Source organism: Macadamia integrifolia, chromosome 8 (genome assembly GCF_013358625.1).
Source record: "Macadamia integrifolia cultivar HAES 741 chromosome 8, SCU_Mint_v3, whole genome shotgun sequence".
In the NCBI taxonomy this organism is placed as follows: Eukaryota; Viridiplantae; Streptophyta; class Magnoliopsida; order Proteales; family Proteaceae; genus Macadamia; species Macadamia integrifolia.
The window spans coordinates 20,460,602-20,482,866 of NC_056564.1; the positions used below are offsets into that span (position 1 = coordinate 20,460,602).

At 36.9% G+C, this 22,265-nt stretch overlaps 2 protein-coding genes across 6 annotated transcripts; one reads left to right on the plus strand and one right to left on the minus strand.

Moving 5' to 3' along the window:
- Positions 1-208: 208 nt before the first annotated feature.
- LOC122086789 (pentatricopeptide repeat-containing protein At2g29760, chloroplastic-like) lies at positions 209-2,026 on the minus strand. Its single transcript, XM_042655746.1, has one exon. The coding sequence runs from the start codon at positions 2,024-2,026 to the stop codon at positions 209-211; it is 1,818 nt and encodes a 605-aa protein (XP_042511680.1).
- A 6,036-nt stretch (positions 2,027-8,062) lies between these two features.
- Positions 8,063-20,495, plus strand: LOC122087597 (ENHANCER OF AG-4 protein 2-like). Of its 5 annotated transcripts, XM_042656789.1 has the most exons (5): positions 8,450-8,510; positions 8,795-8,871; positions 16,316-16,366; positions 17,637-19,775; positions 19,874-20,495. In XM_042656789.1, exons 4-5 carry the CDS (start codon positions 17,839-17,841, stop codon positions 20,478-20,480), a joined length of 2,544 nt encoding a protein of 847 aa, XP_042512723.1. In that variant the 5' UTR covers positions 8,450-8,510; positions 8,795-8,871; positions 16,316-16,366; positions 17,637-17,838; the 3' UTR covers positions 20,481-20,495. The 5 variants fall into 5 exon arrangements, with proteins under 5 accessions (XP_042512721.1, XP_042512723.1, XP_042512725.1 ...); XM_042656787.1 differs by lacking the exon at positions 16,316-16,366 and having other exon boundaries at positions 8,063-8,510; XM_042656788.1 differs by lacking the exons at positions 8,450-8,510; positions 8,795-8,871; positions 16,316-16,366 and adding exons at positions 16,376-16,522; positions 17,427-17,468.
- The last annotated feature ends 1,770 nt before the right edge of the window (positions 20,496-22,265 follow it).

Genomic DNA, 22,265 nt, shown 5'->3' on the forward strand with positions numbered 1-22,265 from the left:
GCCTACTTTTCGAGTCCAGTCCCAAGAGCCAAACCCAATTCCTTTCTTCCCCTGTTCTTGTGTGTTAACTTTAATAAACAGTATTCCAAAAGCATTCCTTGTCATTAGTAGTTCCTCCACCACTCAACCTCATTGATGGTCCAAATCATTTCTGTTCAAACTTCAAATCTCTCCTTGAGAATCTGCAAGCCTATTGTTATACTTAAGTCTAGACTCTAGAATTAGTCCAATTCAACATCTGGAAGTCCATCAAACCCAGTATTGACCAAATTTCCTTAATTTTAGGATGCAAATTGTCCCCAACATAGAACTCATGTCCCTTCCCCTCGAGTTCGATCAAACTCCATCCAGGACGACTCCCAACCCCAATCTCCTTCATCTTCTTCCTGACTTTCATAACAGCTTCCCATTTGTTAGCAGCAGCATACAAATTTGATAGTAGTGCATAAGCTCCCCCATGACAAGGGTCCAACTCAAGAATTTCTTTTGCAACCAATTCACCAAGTTCAACAATACCATGGGTTTTGCAGGCACTAAGTAAAGCTCCCCAAATAGAGACATCTGCCTTCACTGGGGAATTCCTTACAAAATCAAGGGCTTCTTCTAAATTCCCAGTTTTCCCCATTAAATACACCATACATGAGACATGTTCAGATCGAGGAGCAATCCCATAGACTTGGGTCATCAAATTGAAGTACTTCTTTCCTTCTTCCACCCAGCCAGCATGAGCACAACCAGATAAAATCCCGACAAATGTAACACTATCTGGTTTTATGCCGGCATTTACCATCTTGGAGAAAATTTCAACACAACCTGAAGATTTCCCATGAATTGCAAGTCCTGACATCATCACATTATAAGAGACAGCATTTTTCCTTGAGATCATATCAAACAGTTTGGATGAAATGTCTAAACACCCACATTTCGCATACATATCCACAAGTGCAGTGCCAAGTACAACATCAGATCGGACCTTCTGATCATCCAAACTAGAGTGAATTTCTCTCCCTAGCTCTAGAGCCCCCAGATGGGCACATACAGTAATAGCACCTGTGATGGAAGCATCATTTGGACTTATGCCTTCAGCCTGCATCTCACGGAACACCATCAGTGCCTCCTTCAAAGCACCATTTTTTGCATACCCACTAAGCAAAGTACTCCATGATATCTCATTCTTTTCGGGCATCAGGTCAAATAGCCTCCTTGCTTCCTTCATGTTGCCAGACCTCCCATATCCAAAAATCATAGAATTCCAAGATATCACATTCTTCTGTGCCATGTTATCAAAATGTTTACGTGCTTCAGTAATGCTCCCGCACTTAGAATACATATCTATCGACGCATTGATCATAAAAGAATTAAACTCAACTCCTAAATCTCGAACCAAACATTCTATCCTTCTACAAAGATTTAGATCCCTCAATTGAGCAGAAGCTGTAAACGCTGCAACAACTATGACCTCGTCAAGCTCCAATCTCTCTTTCTCAATTTGAAAGAAAAGCTCTATAGCTTCTTTGGCCCGACCACCACGAACATAACTGTTGATCACGGTTGTCCAAGAGATCAAATCTCTCTGTGGCAAATCGTCAAACACCCTTCTTGCAAAATCAACATACCCACAAACTGAGTAACCATATATAAGAGAGTTAAGAACAAAAACATCTGAACAGAATCCAAGCACCAGAACCTGGCCCTGAAGACCCATTAAAACCTCTACGTTTCCCACATCAGCACACGTCTTGGAAACAAAGGATAAGGTGATTCCATTGGGCTTGGAACCTCTCTGCAACATTTCTTTATATAAAGAAATGCAGATACTTGGGTTTCTTGTTATTGAATGAGCTTTAATCATGGCGTTCCAAGTGAAAGTGTTGGGCATCTGTATTTGATTGAAAACAAGGCGACAGTAGTGGAGGTTGGTTGAATTCAAAAGGATGATAGTCTCTAAGAGTTTGGTTGATGCCACATGGTCTTCCCATAGCCCAATTCTGTAAATATGAGCGTGAATTTGCTTTAGTTCCGTCATGCCTTTGCAAGATTCGAGTAGAGGAAGACATGGGTTCTTGAGAATTAGTTTGCTAGCTATCGACTTGCTCATCGATCAAGAGAATTCAAGATTCATGGCCACTTCTACCCAAAAAAAAAAAATCATGCCCACAAGGTCAAATTTTGCAGGTTATTGGTTAACTAGACAAATCGAAGTTAAAAAGAGTGAGACTTTCTTTCTTTCTTTCTTTCTTTCTTCCTTTCTTTTTTTTTTTTATTTTTATTTTTTTTTAATTTTTTTTTTATGTGTTTATTTTAAAAATTAAAATATTAAAAAAATTAAAGAATTTCAACAACCTAAACTTTCATGTTTTTAACATGATCCATGATTTTGAGTATCGTATTGATCGTATCAGTTGTATTGTATCGATATCAGTTGAGATCGATCTAAATTAATTACCCATATCATTTCAATGGTGAAACAGTAATAAAAATATATTTAATCGATATTGATACCGATATCAATACTGAGAACTAAATCCATGGCATGATCCCACCTTGATTTGCTTAACCCATAGTTTTTTTATTTTGGTTCAGCCTCAGATTTTATGGACTATAAATTATAGGTAAAAATAAAGTATTTTTCCACTGCCCATGAAGGTTCACCACACTATGGTGGAGTTTACAAACACTTATAAAAATTGTATGTTTCCAAAATACCCTCCCATACCAATATGAATCCCCGCAATCTTCACCTCAAGGAAAACTAGGTCCGAAATTATATGTGGTCAGCCACACAATATGGCATAGGTTGAGTTTTTTTATCATAAAAGGAAAAGGTTCTATGTATGGTCCCCAATGAGCATGAACAGGATGGGAATAGTGGTCTCCACCGAAATACCAAAACCAACTCCTCCATTTTATAAATTGTCGATGGGGGTGTGGTTCCCTTGCACGAATCCTTTTCCCAAAAAAAATAAAATTATGGGACTGATTTTTATATATGATCATGTATAAAACATGCAACACTTCAAGCTATGTTTGGTTGTAAGGGAAATTAAAGGGAAGGGAAATGAAATTTTCATACTTAAAAAATAAATATATGTAATTATTACCCATATGACTGTAACATTAACTTTAAATAATTCCATATTTGGTTATAAAATTTCACTTTACTTTGTATCCAAAACCCTTTGCAATAATGTGTAAAATAAAAATTACATATAAAATATATTAATATTAGATATAGTTAAAAAAATTAAGTAGTTTGTGCAATCATATAGGGTAATAACTAAAAACATTTCTTTTTAAAATATAAAAATTTCACTTCCTTTTCCTTTAAATTCCCATTGAATCATTGAGTAGGCACACAAGAATCAAGTATTTTATCCAACGGCCCACACAGGCCCATATGAAACTTTTCATCTTTTATTGGGAAAATGCTGGATATAGGGTATGCTAGCTATATACCCATATCCCTGTCTATGTCTCTCCTCCTCCCCTATGAAAAATCCCTATGCCCTTTCCCATCCCAGCCTCCCATATGCTTTTACCAAATTTTGTTTTCTATTTATGTCATTGACATTTTCTCTTAGTTGGTGACCAACAAGATTAATCCAATCAAATAATGGTTGTGTAGTCCTCCAGGGGTTGCAAGAGTAATACCATCATCAATTTTGAAATTAATATCGTTTTAAAATTTTTTGTGTAACATATTAGTAAGACATATATTTTCCACTTTTATAATATTTGGGAAAAGGCTGGGCATATCATATGCATGTTGCATGCCAGTGGGCGTTGTGCATAACTCTCTCTTTCTCCCTTTGAAATGATTCCCCTACTCCTCTTGTATGATGTCCCATCTCGTGTCTCCATTGGTGCCGTCCACTAGCGTGCACACGGGTGGCGTGCTTATCCCTCTCTCATAATATTTATATAATTTTATATTGGTCTTAAAATAATATTGTAAAATATTTTATGGCAAAACAAACATGCCTAACTTTAAAACTCAAGATTATGAGAGAGAGTGCGACAATGGTCAAACTGTATCCGTACATGGACATATAAGGAAATGGATGCCAACACATGGGGGAGGGCATATGACGAATTTGAGTTTAAAATTTGACAATTGACCCATCCAGATTGTCTATTATCTAACCAATGGTCTGAATTACCACATCATATACATGGAGTATGCTTCTTGGATATGAACTCACATTTAATATAGGTTAATCTCTTTTTTTATAGCTCAAGAGAAAGAAAACCAGGCAGAAAGGCAAGAAAACAAAATAAGTACATTACTATAAACCTTGATATTCTAGAGAGTATAATAATAACATAAATGTCCATAGGAAATGTAGGTTTTGATGCCTCCTCGACACATCTATTCAGCTCTTTTACAAGCCTCACAGACGTGCAGAAGCGCCTCCCCATCACTCTGGTGATATGAATAATATGTAGTTAAATGCTTTAAAAGAAAAATATAATTAATATATAAAGTATTTGCACATTAGAGTTCCCTTTATCTTTTCTACCACATGTGTGACTTGTTCTCCTTTTCTTCTACCACATGTATGAACCGTAATATTGATTTGCTAACTAATCTCATGTGCATTAACTCCTTCATGATAAAAGTGTTGAGAAAACTAATATTTTCCCATCTATGTGTAAAATAATAGAGATATGCAACAACTATAATTGAATAAAACTAACAATGCAGATAAATCAAATCAAGTTAATCACTAAAAAAAAACACACCAATTTTTATTGTGAAAGGGAAAAATGATAAGACCTAACTAGACAAAATCTTTTCGTTGTAAGAAAATAATGGGGCTACAATCCTCTCTAGTTAATGCAATGCTGACAATAAGAATAACAACTATTTTGGATAACAAAACAACTCAGCAAACAAGGTAGATCCATAATAATATTGTACTCTTACCTTAGTGATGATGATATGATAGATATAGAAAAAATTGTAGTACTTTATCTTTTTCTCATCAACAATGAGAACATTGTTAAGCCAACCCAATCTGAGCAACAAGAGATTTACCTTCTCCTTCTCTTCTCTCCACTCACACTTCTTGTGATATGAAAAACGTAGAGAAGGAAAAATGCAAGCTTAAAGATCAATGATGCGCCTAACAAATAGTCAAATAGGATAAATATCAAACAACCCCCACCATTCCCTTTTATATTAAAGAGAGGGAGAGAAGCCGTGAAGTTTAAAAAGTATGAGTTTAGTTAAATCACCTTAATACAGATAACATATCTTTTGGAATATATATTACTTGGGAGGAGAAAACCAAAAAAGCTCCCCCTCTAACTCATAAGGAGGGATCTACTAAACTTGTCATGTCAACGTTTATGTGTTTAGGCAACACAAGATTTTCACAATGACATACACCAAGCTTATGCTCATGTGGTAGGAGTGCCAACCACATCTTACCAATCATGCTGCGTGGTTCCTTTATCACTGCAAACGACTTACTCACTTCATTATTTACTATATGCTCTACTAGTAACTTGAACGAACAATAACTTCTAATCACTGCATTAATCCAATTTGCATCAGTCAAAGCTTATACTACCATCTTGCAAATACTCCACTTGTGTGTCTTTCACACTCATCAACCTTTGCCTCAGTAGATCATTTCATTAACTAAGGTTAAATTAGTGGCATGTGAGTCGTTTGTTCCTCTTATCACCTCACTTATATCAATCGTAGGAGCATCCTTACCATCAACATCTTCTGCATCTCCATTATCTTGTTGTATATCCCTTGATAGCTATGTGCTAAGGGAGGAGGAACAGGAACAAGATCAATGCGGTTATCAATATAAATATCCATTGAGGTGTGACAACAAATTTCACAATTTGAAAGATGATAATATCTCCATATGTCTTTTCCTCCACTCTCTTTGTATCATTTTTGAGGTTTTATATATTTCTTTTTTTCATGTCCTTCATTTTTTTTACAGTAATTGCATGTAAACTTTTTCCTAGAGTTTTTTTTACTCTCCCTAGGTTTTTTTGTGACAAATGCTTCTTATTGAAATGAGACCAAAGAATTTCTTCTTATCTCTTTATTCAATCAATTTCTTGTTACTTGACTTGTTGTCAGTACACCATCTAATATAGAATTACACACCAGTCTCCAAACTATTAAATAATGAGCTGAAGAGTAACAAGGCTTGTAACTGATTGCCAAACACTTTGTTCAAAAAGATAACTGATTGACAATACTTTGTAACTCATTCAAATGTTCTACAATTTAACTTCATTCTATGTAATTTAGATTAATAAGCCTCATAATCTTGCCTACCATTTTCCTTTCATATAGCTTTTGTATCTATTCCATAATGAATATGTTGACGTCTTTATAGATACATGATGGAAAATTATATATGCCATCTAAAAATTGTTTGGTAAATCCAATGGTTTTTTAGTATAGGTTTTAAGGCATTCAAATGTAAATTAAGGAACTGTCCAATGATCTCGAGACTAATTTTCACACGTGAAAACCTTCTCTCCTTAAGGATTCAAGGGGACCATCTCCATATCCATAATAATATCATTAACAGATATTATAATGCATCAGGCCAATCAATTAACATGCAACAATCAAGTTTCACCTTTAGTAGGAGCACCCCAACTGTGGCTAAATAGGAGATGGTGGAGATCATTCTCTGTAGTGAAGCAAAAGGAAAGAACAAGTACCTAGGTTTTCCTGTTGATTGCCAAATCCAAGTCAAATAGCAATCATTGGTAGCTAGCCTTTCATGGCCATGGTGAGGCTTAGGGCCCGTTTGATAACATTTCAAGAAACACGTTTCTGTAGTTTTTGTGTCCAGAAACAATAGAAACGGAACAAAAAGTGTTTGATAAAACTGTTTCGTTTCATTTTTTTCAGAAATATAATTTGAAATTTCTACCTATTTATGGTTCAATAAATGACCCAGAGAACTTGTTTCGCCATTTATGGAAACGACTCGTGGCCATTCTTTCACTGATTACTATAGACTTTTAGAAACATGACTTATCAAATACCTTCAATTCCGTTTTTGTTTTTAAAAAAGGAAATTTATGTTTATGCAGTTTCTTGAAACAGAAACAACAGAAATGTTATCAAACGGACCCTTAATTTGAGGTCATCACCTTCTCTCCATGGGAAAAATTGATCTTGGAACATTGATATGCCTTTATTTTCTAATACACCAAAGATAATCCCTATCATGTGAGGGAACTTGCTCTTACAAACCTCCAAGAATTTAAGGAAAGCTTCTTTAGACTATGTCAGTATAGTGTGGTAGAATGCTCAACCCTACCAAACAATGTAGTTGATTATGTGGCTAAATTAGGGTCAAGGAACTCTTTTGCTTCATGTTCTTCATTCTTAACACATCTCTTTTGATCTTCTCTATATTCAATGAATTCATGATTTATTAAAAAAAAAAAAAAGCTTCAATTCTTTTCCAAACAAGACACTAATTCCCCAATGTACAACCATATGGAACACTCCTAGGTCATTCCATGCATTTAAATTGATTTTCTTAAATTGATTAAAAATGATGGGAAAAAGAACACTATCTATTTGTGTGTGTCTACGTTTAGACACAATAGAGTACAAAAATACTGAGTTACCCCCCTTTCCATGCTTTGAAAATGTCCATGTAGCCTCCCATTGATCTGCATGTTGGAGTAATGATTGTGCAAGTGGGTAGTGTTCTTTTGCCCAATATATTAAAAAAAGGGAGAAAAAACCCTATCAATCTGGTGTTTCTTACACACATACACAGGCAGGAATGAAAAGACCATGCTATCCCTTGCTCCATGCTCTGAAGATACTCTTGCATACCCTCCGAATCTACGATCAGCCCCATGTGCTGGTGTTACCTACACCGGATTTGCAGTGCTCTTTCTCCCATTTAAAAATTGAATGAGCCTACCGACCCGACCCGACCTGACCTGACCGGGTTTAAATTGAGGCACACACACGACCCACCCACTTCCTTGGTCTTGAGAAGTAGGAGATTGAGCCTTAATAATCATATTATTTTTACACAAGTACTACTCTCTCTCTCTCTCTCTCTCTCCCTTACACAAATCATCTGTTTCTCTCTTTTCTCTGCTCTTCGCTGGCCTCCGCACACACACCTCGCTCTCGCTCTCGCTCCCAATCGTAACTTTTCAAGTGCCATACCCTTCTTCTTTGACCTTAACCGGCACTTCGCTACCGCCGCTATAACCCAACTTCGCTCGCGGGACTTTACTGCGGCGTTCTGACGTGAAGAGTCTCATCGCGGATGCGAAGGATTCGTTGATTCTATCGGGGTTTATTAGGGTTTTCATTTTTCTCAGATCAGAGCCTCCTCCAAGACGACGACGTTGGATTTAGGTTTTCCTCTGCCGCCATGGCTCCCGGGCGTAAACGTGGAGCGAGCAAAGCCAAGGCTAAGAGTCAGTTAAGCTTAGGTGATCTCGTTCTTGCCAAGGTTAAAGGCTTCCCTGCCTGGCCTGCCAAGGTGTGTTGTTTGATTTACTTCTATTACCAAAAGAAACTTTTTGTTGTCTAGAGGTTTTGATGAGAACATTAGGGTTTCTTAGCAGTTGAATGGTGGAATGCGAGTGACTATGATTAGGGAATTGGGTCTTTGGATCATTTAAGTAATTATGATTTAGTTTGTAGATTGGATGTACTAAAAATTTCGGAAACCTTTTCTCTGTTTGGTTATGTTGGCATTGGATGGTTCAAATATAGTTCTTTTATTTCTAATATTTTGGTTTTGCTGGTTTGTGGGCTCTGCAGATTAGCCGCCCTGAGGATTGGGAACGGACGCCTGATCCTAGGAAATACTTTGTCCAATTTTTTGGAACCGAAGAAATGTAAGTATCTGGTTGTACTCTTTTTATGTGCTTGTTTTATTCTGCAAATATATTTAATAGATGGTTTTATGATTTCTAACTTCAAATTTCGACTGTATAATTGGGTCATGGTTTTGGGGTTTTTTTTATTATTAGGGACGCAAATTGATTCTTATGAGAAACTTTAGTCACGATTAGTCGATTAAGACGGACATCAGCTTTTGATAAGGTTAGTTATTTGTCTAGAAGAAAATAGCACTCTTTGTGCACCATGGACCTCGTAGTGAGCTGAATCCCCTATGTTTTAGCAAGACATTTGATTTTTAATTTTAGGAAGAATGTTGAAGTTTTTAGAATGAAGTCCAGAAGGAAGATGAGACGGCCCTTTTGGGATCAATGTCATTTGGGTTTCCCCATCATTTCACACAAAATTAAATGTTGGATTGGTTTACTATCTGAGTTGACAGATTCCTGGACAGCAATAGGTCTTCTAGAGAATGTTCTTAGACAGTAATATACCTAAGGATTGATCGATTTCTTAATAACGTAAAGACGATCCCTCGACAGGAAGAGGTCCGAAGCATGATTTTTTTTTGCAAAACAGCAATTAAGAACTTAACAACGTTAGCAGATCAAGAATAACCGAAATGACAGGAAGAGGTCTGAAGCATGAAATTTTTTGCAAAAAAGCTATTAAGAACTTAACAACATTAGCAGATCAAGAATAACAGAAAATAAAGTAATATAGCGGCAAGAATAACCTTAATAGCAGCTAATTACGGCATAACCTTGTCAGACCAAGAAGATATACTGCAGGAAATCCATTGAATTCTAAGTCAATGAATATAAGTCGCGCCACAGTTGCATTTAGAAACGAATGCTCCTATTTGACGCAATGAACTATTAATAATTATTGATATCAAACAGCTTTCCTATGCCCTCTGAAACTTGTCCTTTCATATCCAAAACAAATTCAAACTGTCCAATTCTGATTCCCTATACCGTTGATGTATAAATTTGTTAAGAAAATTTATGAATGAACCCCTTCTCACTTTTGACAGATCCTTTCCCAGAATAATCCAACATCCAACATGTATAACATGTTTGAACTAAATTATTTAGGATCAAATTTTAGAAAGTAACTTATTCTGCATAAGGCTTCTCTAGCTTCCAATTCCCAAATTTCAACTCTTAGTCTGCTCGTTTGTGCTTGTCTCAACAAATCATGCTTCGTCTGTTCCTATTACTCTCCCATTTAGGTGGGCTTTCCAGCTGATGTAAGCCGAGGGAATGACCTATGCTCCTACAATTTCATATTTACCCAAGACTGAGTCTGTGCTCCCTATGGCCAAATGAGCATCTGGCGGTTGCTAGAATCTTATGGCTACACATAGGATTGCAATTTGAATATGGTTTAGTTCCCATTAGTGGACCTCTAATCACCTGGTTTAAGTTACCAATTGATCTGGGTGAGAGTGAAAAATAGGGATATTCTTTGTTGGGGTATAACAGGCCTAGATCATAAGCCCATAATGTGGGGGTGAATTTAATGCACAATATTAGTAGTTAAAGCTAAGTTTTTGTATTAGATTAGGATACTTATTAGCTAGATAGAGTTTTGGTTTGAATCTACAAGTTAAGTCAATGTGAGTGCGTGAATAGGGGTTTCTTAATGAGTTAGATTTGGCATTTTGAAAGCTTACTAATACTGTTATACATATACACCCCCATCTATTAAGCATGATTTGAGTGAAGAATTTTGAGTTTTCTCAAGAGTTTTTGGACCTCTTGTGCATACGAGATTGGCATCCCAAATCTCTTTTCCTGTTCTTCGTCTTATGATCTAGTATTTACCAGGTACGACCTATCGTCACTTCTTGTTTCTCTTTCTTCTAGCTTGGTTCATCTCTGAGATTAGGTGTGTCCCTTTCTTATCTAATTCTGATGTCTTCTTCTAGCTCATCTGTCCCGAAATTGATTCTATTGACTTCTATGGTGATCCTGGTTGTAGTTTTTTCTTCTGTATTCATTTGTGGAATATTGAATTGCATTATAGCTTTCAAGCTAGTGGTCAGAATAATATTTAATTCTGGTTCTATATTAGTTCCATCTATTGAACTCCGATCCTGGAGTGTTAGTAGATTTCTTGGCTCTTGATTTTTTCTAGGTCCCTGAACCACATTGGGGGGGGGGATTGTTAGGATGTGGAAGAAATCCTTATTGGGATAAACACAACCAAGTCTTTCTATGCTTTGCATGGTTTTTGAACAAAGTGGTAGTGTCTTGTGGTTTGGTTTAGTTATTTAATCAAACAAAAAGACTAGTTGAGATTGTAAAGAAAACTGAACCAGGACAGAGATTTAAAATCAGTTATAGGGCTAACAATTTCAGATATTCAATTTATGCATATTTGTACAAGCTTTTGAGGAAGCTTCTAGAAGCATAGTTCAAGGTTTCCTGATATTTTGCAAAATGATTTTGTTGTCGAAATGAAAAACCTTGAACGACGCACAAAGTACAGTTTATTGGGCGAAATTTCGCTGTTTTGGCGAAATTTCAACAAAATATATCCTTTCAACTGAAAAGATACACTCCTTTTAATATAAAATGTTAGGTTTCAAATGAAATGGGTCGAAATTTTGACCCATTTCATTCACTTCGCTTGTTTCAACAAAAAATTGATTTGCAAATCTGGTTTTTCCCGTACAACTATGGTTTAAAGTATCTCTGATATGATACGATACCCCTTCGATACGGATCTTAAATTTAGTCGACCGATACGGTGACCGATACCGATACTTTAATCCTTGATCTTTAGCATATCTTAGCGTAACTTCGATTCGATATGATACCCTCCAATACTTATCTTAAATTTAGCCGACCGATATGGTGGCCAATACCGATACTTTAATCCTTGCGCGGTACAAGTGTGGGACAAGTTGTTGGACAGTATTGGAATGCATTGGAAGCGAAGATTTGCTGCATTTTTTGGAAGATTTATGCAAGATTCAAAGTTGAAGGTATATCACTTTTCCCTATATATATATTGCAAAAAATGAGGTAAATACTTGGTGGTTGGCCTTCAATTTTTTTATGTCACATAACATACCCCGATCTATGACTGATGGAGTCGAATTTAATTTTCTATGTTTCATTTTTTATTTTTTTGGTAAAAAATGATTTTCTTGCAACAAAATTTCTTTCTTTTTATTTTTTTTTTTTTTTTTTTATGTCACATACCGTTCGAGCTACTTTATGTTCGGGAAGGGATTTATTTATTTATTTTAATTTCTAATTTTGGTTCTTTTTAAGTTTTTGGGTTCATTTCTGGCACGCATGGTGCTGGAAGTTTATACAGACATGGTACACAATCTCGGGAAAAAAATCTTGGTTTCACCAGCCCCCGAGTTGAAACCAACATCGAGACACAAATACTTCTAGGTTTCGACTGAAATTTTGGCATTTCGCAGAATTTCAGTTCGATATTTCGTTTCGGATTTTTTTCCCTTAGAAGAAATGTTACAAGCCACTTGCTTTAAATACCTTAACTCGAGGAGACCGGGGTCTCAGCTGTCTCGTCTAGTTTCGTCTATTTGTGAAGAAACCCTCCAAGTCTCCTATTTGCCTCTCCTTTGACCAAATCTTGCCCAAGTAAGCATGGAACAAGAAGATTTTTTGCTTAACCACAAGATTTGGATGAGATCTGCTACCCAACAACAAGCTTTGAGCCAGATTAAACTTGAAGGTAACTCATTTTTCTCCAAAACTATTTTTTGCAGAAAAATATGATCGATACTTAGTTGTTGCCATTCAAACTTTTATATGTTAACCGTAGCTCGTTCTCTGATATGAAGCAGTCAGATTATATTTTCTGTTTTTAAAATTTCTGCAAAAATGATTTTCTTGGAAAACAAAATTGAAAAAATAGATTAATACTTGTTTTGGACTATTTTTTACTCTGATATATGTGACTTTGTAACATTACTAACAAACCATGTATGATGCCTAATTTATGTAATGGTTTATGATCTTATGTCTTTTAATAATTTAATTCCTAAGACTTATTAATTTGTTTTACTTAAATTATATGTGTTCTAGTACAAAATATTGTGTGGAATAACCTGGGTAGAGATTGTATGCAGCGTAGAGTCGTAGACTACTAACCTGGGGTCCAAAGTTAAACTACCATTTTGGGTGTTGTTTTTTTTCTTAAATCTAATGGTTCACTACGCTTCGAAGGTAAAATTGGTGTCCCACAAATTTCATGACCTAACTTGTCCATATGGCCCCTGAAACCCAACCCCAAAACTTCCTCTAAAAAAAAAAATACATGGTTTCCGGGATATATCTTGGTTTCGTGCCTGACCGAAACAGCAAAACCATGCCCGAAACTGAAACCTCGAACCATGGATACAGCACAACTACTCCATGGCAATTCAACGATGGCTAAAATTTATTGGATATAATAATGTTCACATCATCATCATCATCGTCTAATCATGGTTTAATGGCCACACCAATCTGACTTCTGCTTGTGTTATTCTCATTCTTTTGGAAAATTTTTGAAAAAGTTAAATTTGTTTGGGACTGATGTATAGTCAAGGGGCGTTAGCGGGGTGCTTTCTGAGTTTTATTTACACCTGGAATCTGCTGGCCCATATCGATAGAAAGCAAGGGGGTCAGGGTAGGCATTGTTCAGCTCAAAAGGTCTAGAAAAGCTTGTATGTGGTGGTCCTTGTGCTCCCAGCCTCTTATCTGCACACTGTATATTTTTAATGCCCGACAGAAAAAGAAAAAGAAAAAAAAAATTTAAATTGACATATGTTGACCACTTTTCTGTTTAGTCTCTGATCCCTAACCATGTTTTTTTTTTTGGGGGGGGGTGGGGGTTCATTTCAAGTTTTGTTAGTTGTATTCCGCCACAGACAAGGCTGGATGCCAATCCTACACATCCACCCCCTGGCAATTTTGTTGGGCTGAAATTCAGTGGACATGCGCACCCCATCATGTAATTGTGGTTTAATGTTCAGACCAATTTGATTTCTTCATGTGCTAATATCATGCGTTGGAAAATGCTTGACGACTAATAATCTGTTTGCAACTGTTGAACAGGGACTGTTGAAAAACAAGGAGAAAAGCCCACCATGTGTGGGCCTTGTGCCCTCTCGATTGATATGGGCGACCTAGTTTGAACATGGTCTGTCCAGAATCCGAATTTTCAGTCCACATGGCAGTTTTGGCTATTGTCATGAAAACCTTCTGGGCACATGTGTTGTGACACTTCTCCTTAATTATTTTTAACATAATTGAGAATGATGATTTAAAACATGTAGACCATCATCTGTCCATTGTGCAAACATGAGCTTGTTGCATAGCACCAGACAATTTTTTTTAATCAAACGCTTGATATGTGAAATAAAATAATAGTGTAACAAGTACTTATTATACATAGTCTGACAAAAGGGGGGAAAAAAAAAGACAACCTAAATGTCTGCAACTCCCCCCCCCCTCCGGTCTTTCAGCGATGTTGTCAAAATGACAGCCTTGTTGTGCATTTGGGTGCTTACCTGAGTAGCTATTGTGCACCTAGTGTTGATCTTCTTGTCACCTAGGGCACACCTAGGCAGTGCCTGGGCTATTTAGGATGTTTCTATCTTTCTAACATTATCGTGACTAAAATTATCCAGCACAATTAAGTGTTTTCCCAACTGAATGAGTTTGGCTATGAAGATCCTATCTTGCCTTTCAGCTCTTTATAGCCGCGTTTTGTTGTCATTAAAATCTTTCATATTTTTCCTCATCAGTTCTTCTCGAGTCTTCTGGTATAACTATTTGTCTTTTAACTCTTTTAATCTACATTATATCACTTATTACCTATGCACTCATTGGTCTCCTTTGCAAGTGCCCATACCACCTCAACTTATCTCCTATCAATTTTTTTTCATTTCTTAATATGTATTTCCTTTTGTTTTCCTACTATCTCAACATTTTCATGTCAATTATGCTTATTTTGTGTGTGTTGTTACTTTGTGGTTCAACATTTAGGCAGCCGCATACAACGTTGGTGCTTTGATAGTTGTCCTATAAAAAATTTTAATTTGATTTTAGTGTGTCCATAACACTTCATCTTCCTTACTTTAGTTCAATGAGTAACATCTTCTTCAATTTGGCCTCTCTTTATGATTGACACAATAATAATGAAAACTATCATACTTATGTATCTCTTAATCATATATCCTTACCACCAAGGATTAAGTATCAGCTATTGGTTGCCGTATCGGTTGGCTAAATTTAAGATTTATCCGAGGGTATCATATCTTATCTGAGATATGCTAAGATATGCTAAAGATCAAGGATTAAAGTATTAGTATTGGTCGCCGTATCGATCGGCTAAATTTATGATGGTATCGGAGGGTATCGTATCATGTCGGAGATAAATTTAAACCATGCTAACCACTTCATTTTAATTCTTATTTTGCTAAAGTGGCAGCGCTTATATTTTGTTTTTTGTACTACTTTTTTTATAACCGTTTGACTCCAATGCTATCCTTCATTGTTTTAGTGTGACATTCATCCCTTACTTTCTTTCTATACAACCAAAACTATGTAGTCAGCAAACAACATACACCATGGTTTTTAAAATCTAGATTAAAAATATTGGAATTAGTAACAAACTAAATATTTAAGCTTTGCTATACCGTGATTTACTTAAAAACCAATCTATAAATTCCTGGAAATAGTTATACATTGATGTGAAATCAAGCCAGTGGATAAATTTAGTTGTGGTCATATTTTGGTTGTTTTTTCATGTCTGATGTGAGCCTGTGAGGGCAGTTGTTTTACACACTTCCAATCGTTATTGTCTGTTCATAAGTTCAGTAACGTCTACGGAAAGTTCTATCTTTAAGTGTTTCCTGTATCATTGTTTGGTTATAGTGGTGGTGATGCTAGGGGAACACTCCCCAAACCCCAATTGTATTAGATTTTGGAAACCTAATTCAACAAAGAAGATACTAGAAACCAGAAAGCTGCAAATTCTGGAATTTCAGAATATGATAGTTTAAGAGATATTAAAGAAAGTGCCCACAAAAAAAATTAGAATCTGAGCAGGCTTCAGTAATTTGTTCTACAGACCTAAACAGGGGCTGTGGCTAAGAGATTGATTTCACCCTAGATTAAGGGTTGCAACATCTCTTGCAAAGATGTGAAGGTCGGCACAGCGTCCCTATGATTTTTTAGATTGATGGATGTAGGGATGGTAAAAAACTAAAGACTATGACTGACCACATAATGATTTGATTGATTATGAATTTATTGGTTATACTCTTGCAGCACAAAAATAGTCAATCAATTATGAATTATTGGCTAGACTCTACATTTGATTTGAAGCATATAAACTTAATTAGATAGTAGAATAAAAATAAGTAACCTGAATGTGTGAGAAACACTAAATTTCTGTATGCAGATGTTGAACAGTTAGAGCTTGAATAGAGGGGAGAAGAAGAACAGATATCAGGTTTGACCTTCAAACCGGGGAAGAGAACCATTCTCATCATAATCCATAAAGCCATTTGTTCATAGCAAACATAAATTGTTTACACTGACGTATGTAGCTGACGTCAAGGCCTAATTGGGCCAATTCTGGATTTGAAATAAAATGCAATTTCAGAAGGTAATTTAGTGGCTGATATAGTTCTTTGACTTCAATAAAATTCTAATTCTCATATTAGTTCTTTGACTTCAATAAAATTCTAACTGGACTCGAAAAGAACCAACTATAGTGGGGTCACTGGGGTGGGATTCAGAACTTCTAAACTAGAGACGCCTTCTATTACTTATCTGACTCAGATTACATTTAACTCTTAGATAACAGTGGGGGGGGGAAAAAAAAAGAAGAAAAAATTAAAAGTGCCAGAAGGAATTTTTTCTTGTGTGGGAGGAACTGGCTTATTGAGTCATACAAGCAGAACGTTAGGTAGTTTTTCTTCTTCTTCTTCTTCTCTCTCTCTCTCTCTCTCTCTTGGCGTCACTACTGTTCTTATTCATTTAAATCTAATTTTGGTTTTTCTTTGTGTTCTTTCTTAAGTTGAATCCTAATTTGGTTCCCTTGAGCTTGTTTGCCTTTTAGTGTTCTGAGCGTCAAAACTCCAGTTTTAAGTTCCTCCTTACTGACCAGAATATTTTCTTCCTTCCAATGATCCTAGATTCTTTTAGGTGACGTGATTATCACTAAATTATGACCCCGTCTCATGTTAGCATTGTAAGTCAATACAAAACCCTCATCGCAGGTTATTGTTCACAACCTATTCCATCTGGCATGTGAATGGAATCTGGATGTCTTTGGGTAAAAGTACTAGGTTTCTTTTTGTTATGAAATCCTATATTTTTGACTGGGAGCATAATAGGTTCCCCCTGCCCCCCTATTTGCGGTCTTTGTGCTGTCTTGAACTGGTAAGGTCATCAATTCATCGTTTAGTTTGCTTTTTTGTTGAAATTTTAATTTACCCTTACTTTTGTGGTACGAGGTCTCATGGATTCCTGAAGAATTTATGTTTGTGTTTCATATGGTGCTCAAGAGAGCTGAAGGACAGCTTTTTTCACACATTCCTGATGCACATGTATGATATGTTAAAAAGAAGCGATTAATGTCATTAACTTATTTGCTAGGTTTGCTTCAGTGCATTTGATTGTCTGTTCTCTTAGCAAATATATTTTTTTTTCATCTTCTTTGAAGAATGGTTACTACTTTTGGCTTCGTAATCGGCACCTTTCTTCTCTCTGTGCAGTGCTTTTGTTGCCCCTGCTGATATTCAGGTATTTACAAGTGAGGCAAGGAATAAGTTGTCTGCTAGGTGTCAAGGTAAGACTGTCAGAGATTTTGCTCGTGCAGTGAAGGAGATCTGTGAGGCTTTTGAAGAATTACAGCAGAAGAACTTGGGCCCTTGTAAAGATGATACTGATAAGACAGCCCTTGGCTCCTCACTTCCAATGGATGGTGTAGATGCTGAAGTGAATGGTCAGAGTCAGACTGAGACAATTGAACGGAAGGAAAGCACAAGTAATGAGGCCTCGGGTGATGCAGGTTATGGTCTGGAACGCTGTTCAAGTAGACGGTCTGAGACTGATGATATGGATATTAAGCCTTGTGTCTCATCTAATACAGAGCAAAGATCATCTCAAATGTTATCTGTCAAGAAGAGGAGTGAATTATCCAATAATGGCACAGATTTTCCTAAGAAAGAGGTACCATCTGTATCCAGGCAGAATGGTCCTTCTCCACTTAAAGAAATCTCTGGTGATAAGGATAGAGATGGGGAGAATATTCACCCTGATGCTGAAGAAAGTTCTCCTTCTGGCCCTGTTGATGGAGAAAGTGATGGTTCCCCGCCTTTAGCTTTGTCTGTTTCCCGGAAGCACACTGGTGGAGGACGGAAGGCAAAGAATATGGTTATAGAATCAAAGAGGAAGCAGAAGGCTGCAGTAGAAGTAGGAAAAAAGACTACTTCAAGGCTACCTAAGCATAATGACTCTGATTCAGAAGGCAATATTGGTCTTCATGACTCTGGAGTACATTTACAAGGTGGAGGACAAAACAAAATTTCTCCATGTGATAACATTAAGGATTTGCATGATGATGAGTTGAGATCAGATTTAGATCTCAACAATGAAAAGAAGGACAAAAGCATGGTAAAAGCTAAAAAACAGATGAGAGCAGACATACTTGAACCATGTGATGTTGGCAATGTTGCTATAGACAATACTAAGGAGCGGGGCAAGGATGAGCAATTATTTTCTGGAGATCATAGGAAGAAGAGAACCCAGCTTGGACATAAAATGCATAAGTTGGCTACAAATGAGGATCCACATCCAGCCAAAAGACCAAAGCGGGTGGTTGTTGGTGAGGATACCACCAAGAAATCTGTTACTAAAAGCATAAGGAATGATTCTCTGAGTCCGGGTGTTGTTGACAAAAGCAATAAACCTATAGAGAGTAAAAAGTCATCTTCACGTGTTAAGGCTGAAAGCTGTGCGGCTTCTAAAACTGAAACATTTAGTGTTGGAAACAACTTACCAAGTGATGAAGCTGTTCTGCCCTTGACAAAGCGCCGTCGTCGGGCATTGGAGGCAATGACTGATTGTGCCACAGACGCTGCTGGGGGTAAAGCACAAAAGAGTTATGACATCCATAAGAATAATGTTTCAAACTCGGATTGTGACAGGTCTCCTTCTATCCAATTCCACTCAAAACGAAGAGCTGTCTGTCAGTTTGATGATCATAATGACCAAGAAAAGCTCAAAACTCCTGTTCACGGAGAACTGATCAACTTGTCGAAGGATGTGCCTTCACAAATCTCTGGTTCTTCTCAGAACACACATCATGAAAATCTCAATCATGCTCAGCCGAATGTTAGAGATGGCATGGATAAAGAACATTTGGACTGTGCTGGACCAGGTGAGAGCCCTTCAAAGGATGGAAAATCCTCTGTCAGACTTCTTCATGATCCTCTATCACCCAAATTGAAGCAAAATGAAGAGAAAAGGCTGAGAAAGCCAATGGCAGCACAGGTTTCTCATAGTCCTGATAAATTGGAATCACAGAAATCTTCTGCCAAGGAGGGTAAGCCAACATTGGTCTCTCCTAAGGATGGGTTGGCTACTTCTATGAAGCAAGTGGAGCACAAAACCATCAAGCTCCAAACTAAAGCATCCAGCACCACTTCTAGAAAGCCTCAGGTTGGGTCTGCCAAAGGTTCAGGCCTGGGTTCTGATTGTTTAAACCATTCTTCTAATCAAGGAACAATCCAGAGAAGCAGGCCAGCCTTATCTGCAGAAAAGGCTAAGATAAATTTAAAGACTAATCCACTGATGAATGATACTGCTATTCTGGAGTACTCTACCCTGAATGATTCTCAGCTTGGGGAACGGTAGGCATCACCGATGCTTGGCTATACCCATCATACTACTAGTCACTGTTTTTACTTTCTCATGCGTATTTTATGTTTTTGTTTTTTTGTTTTTCCAGATCGAATGTCATTGGTGATGATATAGCTGCTAGTTCGTTGACTGATACCAAGTTTGCAGATTCTGCCACGTCTTTGAAACATCTTATTGCTGCTGCGCAAGCGAAAAGAAAACTTGCATATTCACAATCTCTTTCTCATGATAATCCTATTCCAACATTTATTTCCACCGCTACAGTGGTTCAGGAAAGAAGCCCCAGTCCTGCTTCTGCAGTTCAGACCTTCCTGTCTGGCACCACCCATGCTATGCAGCAGGATGCAAAGGGATTTTATGCTCGCTTATCCCTTGCTTCTCCATCTCCTCATGCTCATCAAGTTGCATCACAAAATCAACTGGAACATGAAGATCCTGAAGAGGGAAGGGTTAGTTCAGGACAGAGGGCGCCTAATGGGTCACTAAGTGGTGGTACAGAGGCAGTTGTTGCACGAGATGCTTTTGAAGGAATGATAGAAACATTGTCAAGGACAAAGGAAAGTATTGGACGTGCAACCCGTCTAGCAATTGATTGTGCAAAGTATGGAATCGCCAATGAGGTTGGTGGTACTGAGGAGTATATTTTTCATATAATTTTTTGCCTTTTCCGGTGCTTATTTCTCCATTTTATGTAGACTACCTTTGTATGTGGTTGCTGTCTTAGAGATATTTGAAAGTTCTCTTACTCTGCTGGGGTTTTACTAATTCCGTTTGGGAGTGTCCACTAAAATAATTAAACAATTCTTACCCAATTATCATCAGATTCACAATCGTAGCAGGTTAAAGTATCTGATAAAACATACTTTAGCTTATTGAAGTCTACTTTCTGAGACTGGGCAATGGCTTCTTTATGCTTGATTGAGTCTTTGTCTTGAAGGACTTTGATGAACTGAATAGATGAATTTTTGGTGTATGTTGATTACCCTTATATAGTGGAGAACATTGCATATGAACTAAATTTTTTTCTTGGGTAGGCTTTGTTTCATATTTTTCTTTGAAGAATGCTTTTCCCCTTTGCACAATTTCGGCAATATCTCAACAAATTTTTTACAAGTCAGGAAGGTATTGTTAGATACGTTTATGTTTCTCTGTTGAAATAAACTTGTTGCTGGGTGGATTTTTGATTAACCCATTACAGCCGATGGATCATGGGAGATGTGGGGTCAATTTGATAAGTGTTAGCTACTGTGATGGCTCTTTGACTTAATTGTTCCATTCAGTATGCTCTACTCTTGCATATAATATAAAGTTTGGAGATTGAACTTCTGTTTTGTCATTTTACTCATTGTATGTAACATCTATGTTTCAGACTTATGCATGATTAAAGAAAGAAAAAAGGCCAAACCCCATGTATAATATGCTTCTTTTGGAGCTTTGGTCACTTCTTGCCTGTCTATCTTGTATGCTTGGAAGATAGTGAACTTCATTTCTTTTTCTTCTTCAATTAACAGATTCTTTATCTAGTCCAACTTCATCCCATTTGCCTTCCAAGCAGATTGGTTTTATGTTACAGTACTCCGATTTTTTTTTCCCATTCTATTCATATTCATGAACTGTTATGGTAGTACTGAACTGTCCAAAATCTTCTTGTTTCCCTTGCATTGATATACATAAGGCTTGACCTAGTCATTTAGAAATGTCCATCCAAGAGGCAAACCAATGTGGGTACTGATTTATTGTGGATTCCCAATCTCATAGCCTTTTGAAGATTCATTTTAGATAAATTATGAAGAGGCTTCTATGGGTTACTTTTGGATTAATGGCTGTTGTTTGAGATGCGAGTTGGATGTTTCATTATGAATATGGGTCGTCAAGATACAGCACTCCACTGCACAAAATTTAGAAATGAAAATCAGTATTTCCACTTAGGTACCCGTCATCATCGATACACACTCAAGGATGAGTGGCTGCTAGTATGGTAACTGACTGCCGACGATACAGCTTGAACTTAAGAAGAATAAAGCATCACAAACCTGTTTTCTTGCTGGTTCCAGTTGTTTTGAACAGCACAAAAATATAAATGCGTGTTTGGGTGTTTGGTTTGGGGGGGATTCAAGGGCTTCATGCCTCTCCTCATTGTGTGGGATTCTTTTGATCATGGGTCTCAAAAATAAAAAGGAAATTGTTGGATGCTATGTGATGCAGATTAATTACCAAAATAGGCTTGTTTTATTAGGAATAAGCCTAGGGTTGGGTTCCATACATGTTAGGCTTTCGATCCCATGTGTTTTGAGTGTAATAGACCACTTTTATGGGTCTAAAAAGGGGGCTCTAAGATTGAGTACGGGATTACTAGTTAGTTTCCATTTTCATTAGTTTCCTTTCTAGTTGGGTTTGATTTGAGTTATATTTGTTTCCTTATGAGTCAAGTTATTAATTGAGTCAAGTCCTCAGTAGTTAATTTCCTTTTTCAACTAGTT

Excerpts from the sequence above, each read along its gene's own strand:
- LOC122086789 (XM_042655746.1), bottom strand. The coding sequence starts at position 2,026 with ATGACGGAACTAAAGCAAATTCACGCTCATATTTACAGAATTGGGCTA.
- LOC122087597 (XM_042656787.1), top strand. The coding sequence starts at position 8,400 with ATGGCTCCCGGGCGTAAACGTGGAGCGAGCAAAGCCAAGGCTAAGAGT. Across the intron at positions 8,511-8,794 it reads TCCCTGCCTGGCCTGCCAAG|ATTAGCCGCCCTGAGGATTG; the intron begins GTGTGTTGTTTG and ends TGGGCTCTGCAG. Across the intron at positions 8,872-17,636 it reads TTTTTTGGAACCGAAGAAAT|TGCTTTTGTTGCCCCTGCTG; the intron begins GTAAGTATCTGG and ends CTCTCTGTGCAG.